This window comes from Carcharodon carcharias, chromosome 7 (genome assembly GCF_017639515.1).
Source record: "Carcharodon carcharias isolate sCarCar2 chromosome 7, sCarCar2.pri, whole genome shotgun sequence".
Classification (NCBI taxonomy): Eukaryota; Metazoa; Chordata; class Chondrichthyes; order Lamniformes; family Lamnidae; genus Carcharodon; species Carcharodon carcharias.
In genome coordinates, this window is record NC_054473.1 from 54,940,567 (window position 1) to 54,961,422 (window position 20,856).

At 38.2% G+C, this 20,856-nt stretch overlaps 1 protein-coding gene across 1 annotated transcript in view; it reads left to right on the forward strand.

Annotated features, from left to right (window-relative positions):
• Positions 1-20,856, forward strand: part of LOC121280154 (microphthalmia-associated transcription factor-like) — a 317,345-nt gene that overhangs the window by 267,596 nt on the left and 28,893 nt on the right. The window contains exons 3-6 of the mRNA XM_041191849.1: positions 8,239-8,466; positions 11,268-11,291; positions 13,552-13,647; positions 15,600-15,717. Coding sequence (XP_041047783.1) covers positions 8,239-8,466; positions 11,268-11,291; positions 13,552-13,647; positions 15,600-15,717 — 466 coding nt within the window. The remainder of the gene's footprint in view (positions 1-8,238; positions 8,467-11,267; positions 11,292-13,551; positions 13,648-15,599; positions 15,718-20,856) is intronic.

A 20,856-nucleotide genomic window follows, 5' to 3' on the forward strand; every position in this document is an offset into this window, starting at 1 on the left:
ATTTCTTTTTTTCTATTCATTCATGGGATGTGGGCTTCACTGGCTTTTATTACCCATTCCTAATTGCCCTTGAGAAGGTGGTAGTGACCTGCTACCTGACCTTTATGATGACACAGTCATCCTCCTGGAGTTTTTCATGTTCAGTGTTAAATGCCATGCTGCCTTAGCTCTGTTAATTGTTTCTGGTGATATGGATCATCAAACCTTGCAAAAAATAAATGGCTAAGGTTTGAATTTGGATCCCTTTAAGACTGTGCTCCTGGAATGGAACCACAATAGACAGGAACATGCGTTATTGGATTATAACGCTAATTATTGGAGAGCACCACTGTGCCACTTTGAATTGCCTTGTACAGCATCCCTAGGCCAGGTAGTCACCTGTTTTCAGTTCATATTGCAGATGGTACATTGGGCATTCTTGTAGAAAGATAGAGTAGAGGATTGTTTGGTATACTAATTAAAGAATAAGTAGCCTTTCTTCATCTACTCAGTTCGTTAACGGCACTGTGAAGGGAGCATCTATGAACACACAAAGCCAGAGGAAGAATAGAATAAATAAACTCTTTAAGAGTGGAGCTGAACTGCGAATGAACTGATATTATCAGCCTTTTCTTTATATGCCAGTAGTTAACCTTGTGTTCTTTTAGTACAGCTTGTGTTCTCTGTTCTTGATACTTCTGTGGTTTGGTTTCTATGTTAGAATGTTCTACTAAATACTGTCCATTAGTGGGGTGAGGGCATCAAGTACAGTGCAGAGTGGAGTTCTGAGGAATGGTCAACATCTGTAATGTCAACTTCTCTGTTCTTTCAACACATACTGCTATTCTGTGTCGAGAATTTCCTGTTCAGTTTCAGATTTCCAAAATCTACAGTGTTTCTTTTTCTTAGAGTGATTTATTCACAGAAGCCAAGGTTTTCAATTTAAGATCCATAAACCCTTGAGGGATCTGTATGGGGATCCTAGGAAGCCTAGTAAAGCATATTGTGCATATCAAGAACAGATTCTTGAGAATTTTGTTTTCTATGCCTTTTGACTTCCTAACATATAATTTCTGTTGTTATCTTTTAAAAAAGAAAACAAATGCTGCTACAACTGGTTTTCCCCAGATTGCTGGCTCAGCGTCTCACACTCAGGGCAGGGAATCTCCCATGACAGAAAAATTAGAAAGTTTCTGAGAACAGACCAAACAGAAAGACAGCTACATCAAGGACTGTTAACTTGACTTTAAGTAGGAATATCATTCTGTATATACTTTGATAATTAGCCTGTAGAGTATATGTAACCACATGAAAAATGATCAGGATCCAAGATACAAAGGGCTGGTAAGCATAGCATATACAAAGTGATGTTTGTGGAGCTGCTATTTGGTAACCCTGAAAGTCAAAAGTCACATTATTGACTCCAGCATATCTCATTCAACTAAAGTATCCCCTTATTAAGTCACTGATATTTTACAGTAACAAAGTCTGCAGACAAGGGTGACTCAGGAGGGTGAGAGACTTTGTGTTTAGAGAATTTTGTAGGCTACAAGCATATATTGTGTCAGTCTCACCTTGACAGATGCAATACTATGCTAATCAGTTAAATTCTGACCTGGAATTGATCTCGTTGATAATGAATTACCTGTAACTACCAAGGTCACCTCACTTTACAAGTCAATTTCTAACACATGGGCAGACTTTACTAGAAGCTTATAGTCCCTCATATTCAATTGGATTGAGACTGATTCAGATTGCACTGGTACCAAAAGCTTCCAGCTTCATCTATTAATTATGACAGGCAACAAACGGTCACACAGCAAGTTACATGAGTTTCATGCAGCTAATGAGAAGATATGCATATTACCACAGGACCATTACATTTGCAAACTTGAATCTCTGTAAATTTACTGAATGAGGCAAATTTAGCTTGTGGTTTCCTCTCACGCACCCTCTGTATGTAGTGTGTACTTTGATCAAAGTCTGATTTGACCCTTTACCTGATCAAACATCAGTTTTGAAGAGTGAGTTTATTGTTTCAAACACCTAATTTTAAAACGGAGTATCAAAAACAATGCACTGAAATGTAGAGATCTTCAGATTCAAAAAAGACTTGCATTTACATAGCAACTTTTCATGACCTCAGGATGTCCCAGCATGCTTAACTAATGAAGTTCTTTTGAAGTGTACTCACTGTTGTAATGTGGGAAATTTGGGGGTTAATTTGCGTACAGGAAGTTCCTGCAAGCAGCAGTGTGATAATAACTAGGTAATCTATTATAGTGGTGTTGATTAAGGGATAAAAATAGGGCAGGACACCAGGGATAACCACCCCCTGTTCTTTTTCAAAATGGTGCCATTGGATTTTATTTCTACCTCAGAGGCAAAGGAAGCCTCAATATAACATCTCACCTGAAAGACTCAACAATACCTTGTAGAGTTAACAATAGAAAACAAATGCTACAAATATAATATAAGGAATGTATAACCATCTTGCTTGCCTTAATTAACCAAGAAAAACCTCCACAATTTAATAAAACAACTCTTTTCACTTCAAAGAGACAATCATGCTAATTAAGTGAAGGGAATCAAATTGATCTTTTGATCAAAGACACAATTTGATCTTTATGTAAGGGAAACATTCAATTAAAATCTAATTTTAATGTAAACATCATGATATACAAATCTCAACAGTTATTCATTCTTTATGCAGTTGAAGAATTTTGATTATGGACCAAGCAGTTTCAGCAACCCTATCATGGAGATAACATTAGGGACATTGTTCAGGACTTAATTCAGGAATATATTTTACTTAAAAACTTGAGGACAGAAAATGTCCTGAACCACGGGGGAAGAAAATAAACATAGATAAATAAAAATATCAAATAAAGAAAATGTAAGTCAAAAGTTAAACATATTGGAGGGATCAGCCTAGGACAACGAGTGGAGGTAATTGGTACCATCAGCCCAGCCTTTCCAGGAATAAAGAAAGCAAATAAGACATTGGACTGAATAGCAAAGATAAAAGTTACAAACTAAAAATGCAAGCTATTATGTTTCACATTGACTGTCATTGCTTTTGCAAGCCTAAAACGTGTCTTAGTATTTGTTGACCAAATGATGCCTAGAGTGGGCCTTTCTGGCTTCTGAAGAAGGGTCATACAAACTCAAAGTTCTGTTTCTCTCTCCACAGATGCTGCCAGACCTGCTGAGTTTTTCCAACATTTTCTGTTTTTATTTCAGATTTCCAGCATCCCTGCAGTATTTTGCCTTTATTATATAACAGGGAAGTTCTTCCTTCAGTACCAGTTTCACCTGGAAGTGGTTCCAGCCTCTTCATAGTGTATTTAGGATTCCTTGAGGGTAGGAATTTCCAACATAAACATAGATCAGCTGGAATCAGTTTGCAGCAGCACTCTGGAGCAACATCAAGGAGAGAAGGAAATAGAGGGAAGGAACAAAAATGGAGGAGAAAAGAGGAGAAGTCAATAGCAGAGTTGGTATTAAAATGGAGGGCAGGGGGAGGAGAATGCTAAGGAGAAGGTCCTGGCATTCCTGGCCCAGAACGAAAAAACAGTAAAAACTGGGAAATAAGAGTACTGGTTCCAAACTGTTTTTCCTTCTGGGATGCGCGGGGTGGGGGTGAGGATATTAACTAAGTGGGGAGGTGGAAGGCAGGGAGAGAATGCAATATTAACTGAGGGTGGGGGGTGGGTGCAGGGGGGAAGTATCAGCATTAACTGAAGGGGAAACACAGTAGCAGCACTAACGTGATGGGAGAAAGTGGGGGAAAGAACTACGGCGTTAACTGGTAGTGTAATCCAAACTAATAAAGGAAGGGAAGGTGTTGTCAACTTAACCTGGGTAAGGAGAAGTGATTTATGAGCTTGGATTGTGATGCAGGTGATAAGATGTCTGGTTGAATTGAGGACAGGGTGGGAGAAGTGTGTCAGAATGAACTGGATGGAGTTTGGAAGAGCAGAGAATGTTTGAAAGGGTCATTTATTGGCAGGGGTCCAGTGCCTCTGGAGATGGGGTTGAACATGAGGGATTAACTCACTAGTTGGACCTCACATCCCAATTCCCTCAGCCTGAATCCCTTTTCAGTGCCAAGTTCAGATGGGCATGCTTGAGTAAACCAAAAGCTTTTAAACCCTGCATGGAAGTAAGTTAGCTATTAATACTGCAGACCAGAGCACATTTTGATTTGTGATGTAACAATTGTTAGGGGTGAATTATTTTGTTTAAATGCAGAAAATACAATTTTCACAATTTAGCAGTTATTGTTGATGGAGCCATTACACCACCTACAATATCACAACCGTAAACTTAGGAAAAATTATGGATCTTTTTTAATTAGAATCTCATTATAGTTTATTTCTAAGAATTGTAACTGCAACAAAAGTAGAATCTTTTAAATAGATGATCATTTGAGAGGGTTTTCAGTTGTTTTTTCTTTGTCTTTGTTATTAGAACAGTGCCATCTTACAGATTGCATTCTAGCTTCTTAAAATGGACATTGATAAATATGTGGCGTCTTTATCCTGCAGAGGGTGTTGGTCTAGCTCCAAGGGCACAATTTCTAAATTAGTCGTAAAATGCAATTTCCTGTAAAACTGATCTAGTGATTCTTTCTCCCCACCCCCCACTACCACCCCTCATCTATTTAGAGCTCTTGGGCTGCAGCTTAGTTAATGAAGTTCTAACAGATTGGAGTGAAGGCAAATGCTTTCAATCCTCAGACTTTGAAGGCATTCTCCATGACAATTTCTTGTCATATAAACGTTCTTGAATGAGGTTAAATACAATTTGGTATATCATTCAATAGAAATGTTACTTCAAGTATTCCCTTCTCATTGTTAAATAATATTTCTATAATATCAGAGATTACCAGGTCAGAAAGCTGTAATGCTCATTATAATGCAGAAGGTGAAAAATCTGTTCGCAACTATCTGTTGTCCTACGTATAGACAGGAAAATGATGCCCCCTTGTGTTTTCAGAAGCTATGTTCCAACAACAACATGTATTTATATAGCACCTGTAATGTAATAAAAAAGTGATTACAGTTGTGGATGCTCAAGAGGCCAGAATTAGATTAGAGCAGCATAGATACCTTAGCGGGTTATAGGTCAAGACGAAATTACAGAGATGGGAGAGGCCAGGCCACAAAGATTTAAAAGCAAGGCTGAGAATTTAAAAATTGACGCGTTGCTTAACTGGGAGCAGCTGTAGGTAGGGAGCACAGCAGCAAGGGGTGAATGGGATTTGGTACGTTTTAGGACGTGGGCAGCAGAGTTTTGGCTCAAATTTATGAAGGGTAGAATGTGGGAAGACAGCCAGGAATGCATGAGAATAATAATTTCTGGAGGTAACAAAGACATGGAATGAGGGTTTCAGTGGCAGAGCGTTTGAAGCAGTTGGGTAATATTAAGGAAACAAACAGAAACAGGCAATCTTAGCGATGGTGCAGTTGAAAGCTCATCCCGGGGTCAGATATGTCACTGAGCTTGCAAACAATCTGGATCAATCTCAGACAGTTGCCAGGGAGGGGGATGGGGTTGGTAGCGAGGAAGCAGAGTTTGTTGCAGATACTGAAGTCAACAGCTTCGGTCTTCGCAGTATTTAATTTGAGGACATTTCTGCTAATTCAATAATGGATGTCAGAAAAGCAGCCTGATAATTTAGCAACAGTGGAGGAGTCTAAAGAAGTGGTGGTGAGGTAAAGCTGGGTGTGGTCAGTGTAAATATGAGAACGGACATTGTGTTTTTGCATGATATTGCCAAGGGGAAGCATGCAGATGAGAAATAGGAGAGGACCAAGGATAGATCCTTGGGGAGCACCAGAGGTAACTGCAGGAATAGGAAGAGAAGTCATTGATGTGATTCTTTAGCTATGGTTAGGAGCGGAACCAGGAGAGTGCATTCCCACTCAGCTGAACAATAGTGGGGAGGTGTTGAGGAGGGTGGTGTGATCAGCTGTGTCAAAGGATGCAGAAAGGTCAAGGAGGGACTATTTGCCTTTGTCACAGTCACATCTGATGTTATTTGTGACGTTGATAAGAGCTGTTTTGGTGTTGTGGCAGGGGCGTAAACCTGATTGGAGGGAATCATACATGGAGTTCTGGGAAAGATGGGAGCGAATTTGGGAAGTGACAACGTGTTCAAGGATATTGGAGAGGAAAGGGAGGTTGGAGACAAAAAGTAAGTTGTGTGCCAGATTAATAGCTTACTACTGAGGTTGGGACTGATGGATGAGATTGTCCAATGTCATACAATGGTTTATTTTTCAACTTTACTGCTATTTACCCTGCTATTTACCCTGCATTGAATTTTCAAGTGCAATTTCTTGCTGTAAAAATTAGTTATTTTTCTCATCGGAGATATGTTAAGAGCTGTCTGCATGTCTGTTGAGAATGAACAAAAGACTTGTATCGGTAAAGTAGCACTTGTTCTCAACCATTCATTTGCCAAACCACAGTATTGGTCTTGCTTATGGTTATTGTTATTTATTATTTTTCCAAACAGCTATGGAACAGATTTTTCACAGTATATTGTGAAGGCAAAGAGGAATAACTTTTACTGCAAAGACTTTTTATGAAAATAATGAAGCCTGTTGCTTCCTAATCAGATGGTCGTTGCTTCAGCTACACAAATGCCTGTCACTTATTTTATTGTTGCTCATCTATCTCAGCTGGTTAATTCTCTTTTGCCAGTTCAGGACGGAGATTTAAGGTGGATTGATAGAGAGAAGCAAGGCATTTTTAAAACAGAAAGAAAAACTGATGTTGTCTAGCTCAGTACTCAAGCTCGTTCTGAGCTCTTGGACTATACTATAATCCACATCTCAGACTATACTGTCTACCCACCAACAATGAGCTTGTAATGGGAGGAAAAACTTGGGAAAATGGGCTGAACAAAGTGAAAAGAGAAATAAAATACTTAACAGATATTTGCATATCTATTTGTACATTTCTCATAACATTTAGATCTTTCCACAACTTACTCCATTACAGCATTTTCTCTCTGTAAAAGGCTTCTTTGTGAGCTTTGTTCACTTTTCTACTTATAATGTTGGGACTGGAACGAAAAAATGAATTTGCCTTGGAGCAATTATCAGTCAAAAAATCAAGGTCTCCCCATGAAAGAACCCGTTTTATGCATAAAAAACAGTGACGTCAAAGCTGTGTAAAAACAGCTAATGGCAAATAATTTTTAATTTACATGGCTAACTACCATAACATCTTGAAAGCTTCTTCTGTATGCTGTTGATATCTTTATATGCATAACTAATTAAGGGAGCTTTTTTTTTATAAGACCAACGGTTTTGATGCCACTTTATCTAGGCCACTGGTAAACCATATTTGAATCAAAGTTGACAGCAACCAATTTCCTGGAGCGGAGTAATTGTAGTTGCACTTCCAACACTTATTGGTTAATTTACTTTAAAACACTAGTAAATGTTTCATCACATTTGAGATGTTGGAGCTTAATCATTATAAGGTAAGTTTTAATGTAATGTACTGTGGTTGGTCAGAATTTAGTTCTTTTTTCAGTTGGTTGTTAAAGCAACACTTCATTTTTTAATTACTAAAAGAAATGAGATATTTTTGCGGTGATTATCTTCTGAATATACCTATTGGGTAGCATCTGTTGCAGACTTCACCATTTCTGAAATAACCAGTAAGACTTCCAAAGTTATAAATAGCCTGCAGGAATCTCCTGAAAGAGCTGCTTATCGATGCTAAACAGCTGCTTGCAAGTAAATTATCAGCAAATATGCATTTGATTGAATTATAGTGTAAATTAATCTTATAATTTAATATGTGGAAATTAGCTTCACGATTGTGAAAATTGTATGGCTTTGTAGTTTAAAGGCTCTTCGTTATCCCATTGAGAGAACAGCTTAGGAAATCAGTAAAATCATTGTCCAGTACACAGATTTGCAGCTTCACTTGTAGCTTAACTACAGTAAACTCATAAAGTGTGATGCTCTCCTAAAATATTGCATAAAAGGGAACATTTTGAAGCTTCTTCTGACACTGTTTTTGTAAGGGAAGTGATCTTGCATTTTTGTTGCCATTTTGGTTGCTTTCTATTATTTCATTTGTTCATAAGAGAGTCTCGCTTCATTGCCAGGCAGAACTTCACAATGATACTCAGGCTCTCATTACACTGTGCATTATGTTACGTTTTAATTATAGCAACAAATAAAAACATAAGATTGATACATTTTTTTTTAAATTCTGTTCCACATATAGGTGCAAACCCACCTTGAAAATCCAACCAAATACCACATTCAGCAAGCCCAAAGGCAGCAGGTAAAGCAGTATCTGTCAACCACCTTGGGCAACAAGCTGACAAACCAAGCCTTAAGCATGCCCTGTTCTAACCAACCAAGTGATCATGCCATGCCTCCAGGAACTGGAAGCAGTGCACCTAACAGCCCAATGGCCATGCTAAACATCAACTCAAACTGTGAAAAAGAGGTAATCCTAAAATTCTTTTGTATGGATAATATTGGGTTAGAAGTTAAAAAGTAAATAATTACACAAAGTATGATCAACTTAAACATGATTCTCAGTGTTTTTTTCTTCAATTCAGGTTTTAAAATCTTCTGCATAGTTCAGATAAAATTACTTTGAGCATATTGTACTTTTTTTTGCAGTTTGATAAAATGGTTGTGACTTTTATGTTAATTAATAGTATTTTGTCTCTTTGAACTACAAGGATCAGCAAGCTGGGAAAGGTTAAAATCAAATTTGTGCACTTGTGGAGGCACAAAGGTGAAAATGCCTCTTATGGCGCAGCAGATCTCAATATATTTCAGAGATAATAGCAAACTAAATGTAATGATTCTACTGCTAACAAATAGATTAGTCAGCATACAGTATACAAACAAAATTTCTTATGTTAAATGTCAGAAAGCAAATATTGAAGCTGCCTTAGGATTTTAGGCATCCAGAAACATTGTGTTCCTAACCGATCAATGCTTATGACTCTGCTACGTGCACGGCAAATCTCACAGGGTTACACTTAAGTTTGCTATTACTATTATGTCTGTTAATGTACCAGAGCTAGCACGATTGGCTCTCTGACGGTGTAGCATTTCAGTAATTTGCACTGTTTAAGAATCTACCCTCAAGATGTGTAAGAGTATAGAATGATTACTCTTTGCATCCTCCCCCATGTTTTATGATTACCTGACCAACCCATTCCAGATACTTAATAATTGCTGAGTTGTGTGGGTAGCCCAAGCTGACTTGTGCGAATCATTGTATATATTTTTCAAATCATAGGTGCAAACCCATTATAATCACTTTACAGAACATTTTCCAGTGGAGTTTACTTATCCTTGGATGAAAGTGGTATTTTTGGAGGCCTAACTTTTTACCCAACCTAAATCTAAATATGAAATGTATTAATGTGCTGTCTATTTCCATTAGGAAATGATGCAACCTTTCTAACAACAGCCTGTTATTATGTCAAGCAGTACTGTTAGAAATGAGTGGAAAGTGATGATGGAAAGTGACAGATTATTAAAAATATAATATCCATTCTGTTAACCTAAATGTACAGAATGTTCAAAATCTTCGAAAAGGAGAACATTGGTGCATGATCTCACCTCTGGCTGGCTTGAAAATTGTTGCAATACTTTGGGCGCTTTTGTATCTTAACTTTAATAATCAATTATGAAATGCTTAGCAGCACAGGCATCATTTGGTGCTGTCATCTATGAAATATTTTGTTCTTAAACAAGGACTTACAACTTGTGTAGCAGTTCATTTGAAGTGGGGAAGTGACATAAAAACACTAATATTTACTTGCTATACAATTAAAGCCACTGCTAACTTTGCTAAAACTCAATGGCCTCAATAGACCACAGTATTAAAAGAAGTAAGCAAAAGGGACTGTTTTGTGAAACAGGTGCAAGCCAAGAAAGATCAAAACCAGAATAAATAAATAAAAAATGATGGTGAGGATTTTTTTTACGTATCACCACTCTACATTTTTCTGCACAAAGATGGTTTAATGTCTGAAGACTTTCTACCACATTAATTTGCGGCAGCTGAGTGGGCTGTTTATTTTAAACTTGTTATTGCTGTACAGTACAGCAATATTAGCAGGTATTAATACAGCTTATTCAGATGCACTTATAGGCATGGGCGCAATCAGCGATCCATACGCAAACTGCACCTAAAATTGTGTTGGTTTTGTGAAGTATTTATTTCCTTCAAATTTCCCATCAAGCCATTTACATGATGTCGGACATAAAAATTGCCATAAATCAGCAGGATCAGGCCAAGTGTTGGAACAAATACACATTTTTAGTTTAAAAATGTATTCCTTGATATATTACATATATATAATAAAAATCTTTAAATGGTAACTTGGTGCATTTTGATTACTGCAGCTAAAAATGGGTTTAATCACAAAAATATCATTTTCAATCTGTGTCTATTCCTTCAGCTGTATGTATCCAAATTGAAAATAGCTGAAAATAATTTCAAAAGCTGGACAGAACTTACTAGTTACAATGGTGTACATTAGTCAGTTTCTTACTAAATTTTTAATAATAAGTTTTAAAATGTGCCTATTGAGGTCCTTGCACCTAAAAATAAGCTTAATTTTAAGAACCTCTTTGAAGGCCTGCAAAGAGGGGCAGTTAGCGGAAACTCACAATGGTGATTCGTCTAATTTGGGAGTGTGACCAGTTTTCTGAGAGGGACCAACTTCCAGCACAAAAGCTCACAGAAACTCGATTGGTGCTGGATATGAATTGCACTTGAAATCCCTTGATTTTTTCTGCTAGTTTGGCCAATTTCAGGTGAATTGCATTGAAGAAAACAGTGCAACCTAGTGGAAACTCCAGACCATAGCTCTCTCTGCTCAGCACCATAATTTTGCAACAGACAAATTTTGCCACTCAACCCTTGGTCTTTTTCCCTCTGTGTATCAAATGTCACATTCTTATAATTAATCATGACAGCACCTCATGAAGTGACATAATAGCAAGTAGTGTATGGTATTCAGTGTCCTCAACTGGTCATCTAATTTTTAATAAGTAACTTAATGCACTTATTTAATTCCTCTCTCCAAGGTTTTTAAAGGTTGCCTGTATTTTAATTATACCCACCTTTATTTCTTGGGAGGCCTGCTACGAACCGTTGAACATCAATTATCCAAGTTTCTGTTAGAATCTAAGTATACATCATTTATGTACAAGGCATACACAGTTTAGGAAGTTTTTGTGGAATACTTAATATTTTTCTGTTTTTTTCTTTTGCAGGTCTGGTTGCCAGAAATGAAAATGGTAATAAAAAGAAACCTACAAGTACTAATGTTTCACTGAACTCTGCTGAATGTATTGCATTGTATTAATTGTTAAAATCAGTAATTATTTCATGTTTGCCACTTCATATCACAAGTTATATGTTATTAAAATAAATAATTCCACATGAGATAAAAACAGAAACTGCTGGAAATATTCAACAACTCAGGCAGTACCTGTGGGGAAAGAAACAGAGTTGACATTTCAGGTCAATGATTTTTCATAAGAACTGCTGATTATTTCAGTTAGGACTGATTTTGGTTTGGCAACATATCTTGATGGACAGCGGATGGCACATTCATGACCCCTACCCAATAATGTCACCAGAAAGCCTGATTCATTTTCATGATCAGGCAACATTTCAATATCAAGGGCACCCTGTTAGCACAAGTCACATTATCTGCCATCAGCTCGGCTGTTGGGAGTGCGGGAAATCTGGGATGATCATGATATTGAGAATATGTTCAGCTATTTTTTGAAAACATAAAGAGTGAGAAAATCTGGGTTTGTGTTGACTATTGTGGTAAGAATCGGGTACTGTGCTTTTTCAATTGTGTGATGATACAAAGCTACCTTTTGACCAGATGCATCTTACTGAGTTGGAAGCAATGGAACAGGGGGTCGTACATGATTGGATAGGATATAGGGTCTGGAGGGAGGGATCAGGACAGTTCTTCAATTAGATGTTGTGAAAGGCTCAGGCTTCTGACCCTACTTTGACTCCCAATGCTTCAAACAACAGCAACTTGTACTTTTCTAGCACTCTTAATCTAATAAAAAGTCCAAGGTATTTAACAGAAGCGTTATAAAGCAAAATTTGACTCTGAGCCACGTAAAATAATATTCACCCAGATGGCCAAAATCATATTCAGAGTTTGGTTTTAAGGAGCATCTTAAAGGAGAAAAATGAGTAGAGAGGTGGGGAATTCCAGAGCTTAGAGACTAGGCATCTGAAAGCATATCTATCAATGGTGGAGTAATTGAAATGGGAGTGCTCAATATGCCTGAATTAGAGGAGAGTAGATACCTCAGAGATTGTTGGGCTGTAGGAGATTACAGAGATTGTTGGGCTGTAGGAGATTACAAGAGATTGTTGGGCTGTAGGAGATTACAGAGATTGGGAGGAATGAGGCCATGGATAGATTTGAGAACAAGGATGAGAATTTTTAAAATGAGGCATTGCTTTATCTGGTGCCCTAATGTAGATTAATGAGCACAAGGATAATGAGTGAGTAGGACTTGTGAGTAAGGACATAAGCCCAAATTTATGGAAAGTATAATTTCAAAATAAAATGATTATCCTTTTTTTTAATCCCCCTTCCCGCCCCTGTAATCTCCAACAACCATTCTGCATTGTCTGTTCCTCTCATACTGGGGTCATGCCTTCCCCTTTGTTGACTTGACTTGTCCCTCTGTAGTTTCCCCTTCTAACTCACCATCCTCTTTTCCTCATTTAAGATCCTCCTCAAAATCCACCTGATTCATGGAAATTTGGTCACCTCCTGAATCTCTCCTTTTGTTTAATGCCAATTTTCCATGCCTCTCTGTGAAGCACCTTGGCGTGTAATGCAAGTTGGTACAATACCTTATAGGACTAATTGACTCATTCTCAGCTATTTTCACATGGAACCTCTCTATACTTTAGGCTTCATAGTTCTGAGTGGAAAAATACCTACTACCACCAAAATCTGCCTTTCACCTTTGAGACATGAGTTTGAATCTAGCTCAGAATGAAAATTAAATTCTCTGCTGTTTAAAAATCAATGGAATGAAAATTGGTCAAGTTCTATAAAAGCCAACCTATCTACTGACACAGATTACTGTGGTAAAAATGAAAATCTATTCCATAGTGTTTGAAACTCATTTCTCTTAGCAAAAAACTGATGATGATAAAAACTAGCATTTCGATGGGAATGGTGAACAATAATGATTTTGCAAGCCCCAATGACTGATAACCAATGTTAAAATTAGATTTATAATCTTCTGCTCATGAAAAGAACACTGATGGTAACAGATGACTGTGATGGTGATAAATTTAACAAGTTCTAAGATGAGAGAAGGAGGCTTAGTGTGATCTCACATTTTTCTCCCAAAGCTAAAAATGAATCAGCTTGAAAAATGATAATACTATGAATAGGTCAAAGGGTTTTAAAATTAAAAATCACTATATCTAGGCAGATGTGATCTGAGGCCTTTTACTTCTGATTGTTTCTTATGTTTTTTTTCCTGCTGGTTGTCACAGATGGATGATGTCATTGATGACATTATTAGCTTGGAGTCAAGTTATAATGATGATATCCTTGGACTGATGGACCCAGGAATTCCAATGGCTAATACGGTAATTTTATACCTCTATCAATTTTCATTTTGATTTTTTTTCATCTTCTCCTGCTCTGTAACTTTTCTCATGTAGTTTCCTCTTTCATGCCTTCTTCATCCCTTCAGGGTGAGTGGAATCAAGGTGGGATCAAATTGTGGATCCATTAGAACTTTTTCTTTCCCACAGTTTTTTGTGTAGGATTCATTAAGCTAAGATTGGGCCTGTTGTTCTGTTTTGTCTGTGAGTTCACCCTAAATTTCTAATGTACATGTAACCCATGTAAACTTGTGCTGTGGGCTGCATGTTTCATGATGCCTTAAAGAAGTGCCACAGTCACAACCTGCCAGGCAGGGAGCAACACTGCACAGTACAGTGATTCTCATTACTAAGGGCACAGCCACTTCTGCTTGTAATAACTTCTAAAAAAAACTTAAAATATGTTGGCTTTTGAACAAACTACTTCAAGAAATGCATCAATAGTAGATGTAAGTGCTTGAGTACAATCCTTTCATTACTGTAAAAAGATAAAATTAAGAAATTATTAAATTTAAATTTTGTGGAATTATAAGCTCATATAGCATCTGAAGATTGTTCTGTACTTGTTTTCATTTCATGGCATTTAGTGTACAACAGCAGTAGCGTGAGACACATAAATATTAAGATGTAATTGCCAGTTAATGAGTGAAGAAACATATTCCATTACAGTCACACTGGACAAAGCCTGACCATTTGATTACTTTCAAAAGAAGGAAAAGTTAACAATTTAAAAACGATCATGGCTTTGATTAATTTATATTCAAAATTAAATTATTTGTTTATTTATCTTCAATACTATTTGTGGGTCAGTACTTCTGCAAAATGGCTGCTACTAACACCTACATTATAGCAGTGACTGGACTTCACAACAATTCCTTGTATCTGAAATGTTCTCAAGCAGGTTGAAGGCACTATGCAAATACAAGTTTGTTTTTTGCGTGCTGTGCAACGTTTCTCAATATAGTTATTAAGCAATTATTTGAAATAACTAAGACTTGTAATTAACAAAGCTGCATATATTATGTTTATGCTTGGAAAACCCACCTCATTATTACACTAATGTCCACTTAAGAAAGCCACCTTCAAGGTTTCCCTGTCTGTTAAAAGCAACCCTTTTATAGTGTGAGGTAGATTAACTCTGAGGAGGGCACAAGTGTCAACCAAAGTAGGTGGCCTGACCCTACAATTCACTTTATTACTTGAAGATCTACTGAAAAAGCATGAAGCAATATGTGCTGACAAACCTGCTGTGATGTGGGAAGGGCAGAACAGCCTGAGACACTTAGGCTGCTGGTGCCCAAGCCATTACTTTCTTATAGCTCCGCTCACCTTGCATAGTATGGTCTGTGGTTTTAATCACCAACTCCCATTGAGGTTTTCCTTTCTGTCACATAGTTACTCAAAGGAGCAAATATTAACAACATAGCCACCATTATTCATTTTCTTGCATCCATAGGCTACCTAGTCAAAACTAAAAGTAAGTACAAGCCATCTCAGCCAACAGCTAAGAAAACTGGAGTTGTATTTTTTTCAATATTTTGTTTATTCATTACTTTCATTCACTGAAAATTGCTCTGAATTAAATTTATTTTTTAATAACCTTTCTGGATTTGCTTATATCATTCAGATTTAACCTGAAGTACTTAACCCATAGGTTTTTCCTCTTGTCAGTTAGACTTGTAGATTAGTAGTAGTCGTAAAATAGATTTGTGATTGTTTAAAACATTGTTGAAACTCACAATTAAATAGAATTTGGCATTGCTATAGTGTCAGAAGCACAAAGATAGAAATGTAAGATACATCATAAAACAAATTACAGCAGGTCAGTTATCTAAAGTGGGACTCAGACTCAGATACATCTATTTGTTTCTCCATTGATTCTCATTGAAGTTGACTGAAGGATTCCTAGCTCATATCATTCTTTAATATTTCAGTTACCGGTGCCTGGTAACATGTTGGATGTCTACAACAATCCAGGAATGGCAGCTCCTGCCATTACCATCAGCAACTCCTGTCCAGCGAACCTGCCGAACATTAAAAGGGAACTCACAGGTACAATGAAGCCCAATTCAACACATTGATTTTCTTTTTAAGTGCATGTGACAACGGGAATTAAATGCAATCAGAGTATTTATGCAAATAAAGTTGAACCAGCAACAAAACTAATTGCCATAAATGAGCAAGAACAACATGAACGAAAAACTATTAAAATATCAGGAATGGTTTTACTGATGCAAACCTGTTTCTGAGTTCAACAAACTGCCCTCCAGGTAATATTCACTTGTGGTATAATTTTACAGAAATAGGGCAGTGGACAGGTTGGACGCAGAATTTAAAGCATTATTTTAAATGTTGTTAAAGTAAAAGTGAATGGGTTACACATTTCTATGCTGTAGAATAGCTGAAAGCCAATTAATACTGCTGAACTCATGCAGCATTTTCAATATTACTCCAATGTCTCCAAGTGTACTCTTGAGCATTATCCAGAAGACCAAATATGTACTGGTTTTCTCTATAAAAATATATATTAAAAGATTTTTTTTTTAGTGAGACGACGTCCTTTTGTTTTTAAACCATGTAGGGATTAAAAAAAACTCTAAAAATATAATGGGCTTAAAAATGCTTTTCCTATCCTTTACTTGGCTTAAAAAGCATTGTGTGCGATGTTTATCAAATGATTTGCATCAGGGTTTTGTGGCGGTTAGAGATATAAATTTCAAATTATGGAGATTATGCCATTTCTCAATCTATTAGATTACTCAATAATTGAACATCAGATGAATATTCAGATCCATGCTTTTGTTACCTCTCATTCCAATGCTCTCCTAGCCATCCTTCGGTCTTCCACCCTCCATTCAAAACTCTGCTGCCTGTGTCCTAACTTATTCCGAGTCCTGTATATCCAACACCTCTGTGCTCGCTGACCTACATTGGATCCCAGTGTGGCAGTGCCTCAATTTTAAAATTTTTATCCTTCTTTTCAAGTTCCTTTGCGGCCTTGCAGCTCTCTATTTCTGTAATCTCCGCTAGTCCTACAACCCTCCAAGATCTCTGCGATCCTCCAATTCTGGCCTTGTACGCATCCCCAATATTAATTGGCACCACCATTGGCGGTCATGCCTTCAGTTACTTAGGCTCTAGGCTCTGAAATTCCCTTCTTAAACCTCTTTCCCACGTCCTTAAGGTGCTCGCTCCTTAAAATCTACCACTTTGATCAAACATTTGGTCATCTGTCCTAATACCTATGACCAATTGTGTTTGATAATGCCCCTGTGAAGAGCCTTGGGATGTTTAACTCCATTAAAGGCGCTTGTAAATGCATGTTATTGTTGCTGAATATGCTTTTGAAAGAAATTTTGACATCCATAAATCAGCTTGAATGGTTGGTACAATATTATCACTTTTGTAAATGGACAAGTGCAATTATATTACGTGTGAACAAAGCAAACTTGGTCAGTGTTTATTTGTCACTGATCTAAAATCCAAAGTGCAGCACTGCTCACTAAACATTGTGCCAGTCATCTTATTAGTAGTTTAGGATGGATTCCCTTTTCTGCATTTTCAAAAATTTAGCCTCCTGACAGAATTGAAGAAGATCTGAAGGCTGTTTCCCAAATACATGCCTTGTCTTAAGAACCTGCACAGCAGTTTTGAGTCAATCCTCTTCAGCTTTGACTCATGGTGGGGATTTCCACACATTTAGCTGGACAGACACATCCTTTGACAATACACCATCCTACATCCTGCATAATTGCAGGGGAGAAGTGGAATGCCCACAATACTGAACCCACCTGACACTTCTGATGGCTCCACTGAACATGCTTTTGGCATAAACCTGAAGATTAGCCATCATTAATATTTCAGTAGCATTTTGCAATGGGATGCGAGTAATTCCACAATAAAAAGCTCAGTTCACAGGACCTTCAGATTGGCTCCAGAAAAAACAAAAACCGCTTAAGAAATCTGTTTTTGTTCTGAACTGTCACTGAAACCAATTAAAGAGTAGCCACCCTGGCTGCTGGAGTTACAGATTTTGTGTTGCTATAATTACTGACAAAAGAACTATCATTGTGCAATTTACTTTGTCAGTAAACCACATTCTGCAGCTTTCAGATAATGAACTAATTTACACATTTCTATCCAATTTGCAATTTTTCTATTAATAACACCTAACTCTAAGATTATATTCATTGAATTAATTTCTGACCATTTTTTATTGCCATTATCTTCCAAAATTAGTGTTTGTTGACAAAAATTCACTCTGCATAAAACATTTGTTTTATTCATTTTGAATTTTTGTCTACTGAGAATATCAAACGTATATATCAAAACGTAGTTTTCACTCATAAGCAACCAATATACAACACAAACTTTTTACTTTTTAACCCATCAAGCGTTGGTCAGTTTTTGTTGAATGCAAGGGTTAAACTTAAGCCAGGCTCACTGATGTCATCAGAGCCTGATCTGTAAAGGGAAGTGTTCCTCTCATCTGCTCAAAAGGCAGTGGGATTGGTTAGGGTTGGTCACAGTGGCCATTTTAACAGCCCACCTCCCCAGTTTTCACCAGGTGGGCAGCATTAAAATCTGCCCTGATTGTGTTTGGTTAAGTCATACGCTGAAGACAGCTGAATGCAGGCCAGGAACAGATGTTACCAACATCACAAGAACATGATGAATATTAAATATTGCCAATTAGCAACTTTTTCTACATTTGCTGTTTCATTTTAGCTCAAATAAAAGATGTGGGAGAAAGATCTGTTTTTATTAGTAAGGGGATAGGTTCTGAATTGAGGTGGCCAGTAGGATTATTTGTTCGCTTTGATACACAGATCACAAATTGCAGCAAGTCAGGAATTCAAGGTCGTATTGTGCATAGAGATTTCTTGTCATGCGCTCCCTGTGCGGGCGGGTTGGGGGGAATCCCTCAGCCAAGAGTGTGTTCTTTCGCACGAAAGAGGGCACTCATATCCCTGAGGCTAGGTGCTGCCTCAGGGAGATCGGCACCAAATTTAAAAATGGTGAAGGGGCAAAAATAAAATTTCCTTGACATGTCCCCTCATATGCCTTCTTAACCACCTTATCTACCTGTCCCGCTACTTTAAGGGACTGGTGGTCATATGAGTCGGGACATGTCCATCACTTTTAATGAAACTTTTATTAAATTTTTACAACCCCTCATGAAACTTCATCCCGCCCATGGATGAGGTTTCATGCTTTTTCTGAAGCCCACCAGGGCTCCCAGCCTGTCCGCCAACCTTAAGGTTGGATGGGCAGATCCATTAATCACTTTTTAAATGGCCTCAATAGGCTGTTGACAGGTCTGTGGGCATACAGCTGATTCAGCTGTGTCCCCGCTGACCTGAAAATTGAAATGACTTAGGGTGACAACAGGAGTTCAACCCAACGTCATTCCGCATCATTTTACATGACAGCGAGCAGCCCCGCCCCCCGCTCATCGACCTAAATATCCTGGCCACAGAGGTCTACAGAACAGAAAAAGACCCTTCGGCCCATCGAGTTTGCGCCAGTCAAACAAGTACCTAACTATCCTAATTCCCATTTTCCAGCACTTGGCCCATAGCCTTGTCTGCCATGGCATTATAAGTGCACATCCAAATACTTCTTAAATGTTATGAGGCTTTCTGCCTCTACCACCTTTTCAGGCAGTGAGTTCCAGATTCCCACCACCTTCTGAGTGAAATAATTCTTCCTCACATCCCTTCTAAACCTCATGCCCCTTACCTTAAATCTATGCCCCCAGGTAATTGATCCCTCCACCAAGGGGAAAAGTTCCTTTTTGTCTACCCTATCTATGCCCCTCATAATTTTATACAACTCCATCATGTACCCACTCAACCTCCTCTGCTTCAGGGAAAATGACCCCAGTCTATCCAATCTCTCCTCATAACTAAAACTCTCCAGCCTAGGCAACATCCTGGTAAATCTCCTCTGCACTTTCTGTAGTGCAATCACATCCTTCCTAAAATGTGGATTCCAGAACTGCACGCAATACTCTAGCTGTGGCCTAACCAGCATTTTATACAGTTCCAGCATAACCTCCCTGCTCTTCTATTCTATGCCTTGGCCAATAAAGGCAAGCATCCTATATGCCTTCTTAACCACCTTTTCTACCTGTCCCGCTACTTTAAGGGACCAGTGGACATGCACACCAAAGTCTCCCTGATCCTCGGTACTTCCCAGGGTCCTACTGTTTATCGTGTATTCCCATGCCTTGTTTGCCCTACCTTACACGTATCTGGATTAAATTCCATTTGCCACTGATCAGACCATCTGACCAACCCATCTATATCCTCCGGGAATCTAAGGCTATCCTCCTCACTATTTACCACTCCCATCAATTTTCGTGTCATCCATGAACTTACTGATCAACCCTCCTACATTCAAGTCTAAATCGTTTATATACACCACAAACAGCAAGGGACCCAACACCGATCACTGTGGAACTCCACTGGGCACAAGCATCCAGTCACAAAAACACCCCTCGACCATCACCCTCTGCTTCCTGCCACTCAGCCAATTCTGGATCCAATTTGCCAAATTGCCCTGGATCCCATGGGCTCTTACCTTCGTTATCAGTCTCCCATGCGGGACTTTATCAAACACCTTGCTGAAGTCCAAGTAGACTACATCAAATGCATTGTCCCCATCTACATACCTGGTCACCTCTTCGAAAAATTTAATCAAATTGGTCAGACATAACCTCCCCTTAACAAAAATATGCTGACTGTCCTTGATTAATCCCTGCCTCTCCAAGTGTAGATTAATTCTATCCCTCAGAATTGCTTCCAATAGTGTCCCCACCACTGAGGTTAGACTGACTGGCCTGTAGTTCCCTGGTTTAGCCCTTCCTTCCTTCTTGAATAGTGGTACCATATTGGCTGTCCTCCAGTCCTCTGGCACCTCTCCTGTGGCAAAGGAGGAGATAGCATGGGCACTGGCAACAATTGAAAATTGGGAAACATTTCATCCAGGCCTGGAGATTTATCTATATTTAAGCCTGCCAGACCACTTAGAACCTCCTCCCTTTCTATGCTAATTTCTTTAAATTGGCTGCTGCATTTCCTACATTACAACAGTGACTACACTTCAGAGGTACCTAATTGTCTGTAAAGTGGTTTGGGGCATCTGGTGATTGTGAAAGGCACTATACAAATGTAAATCTTGTTTTAA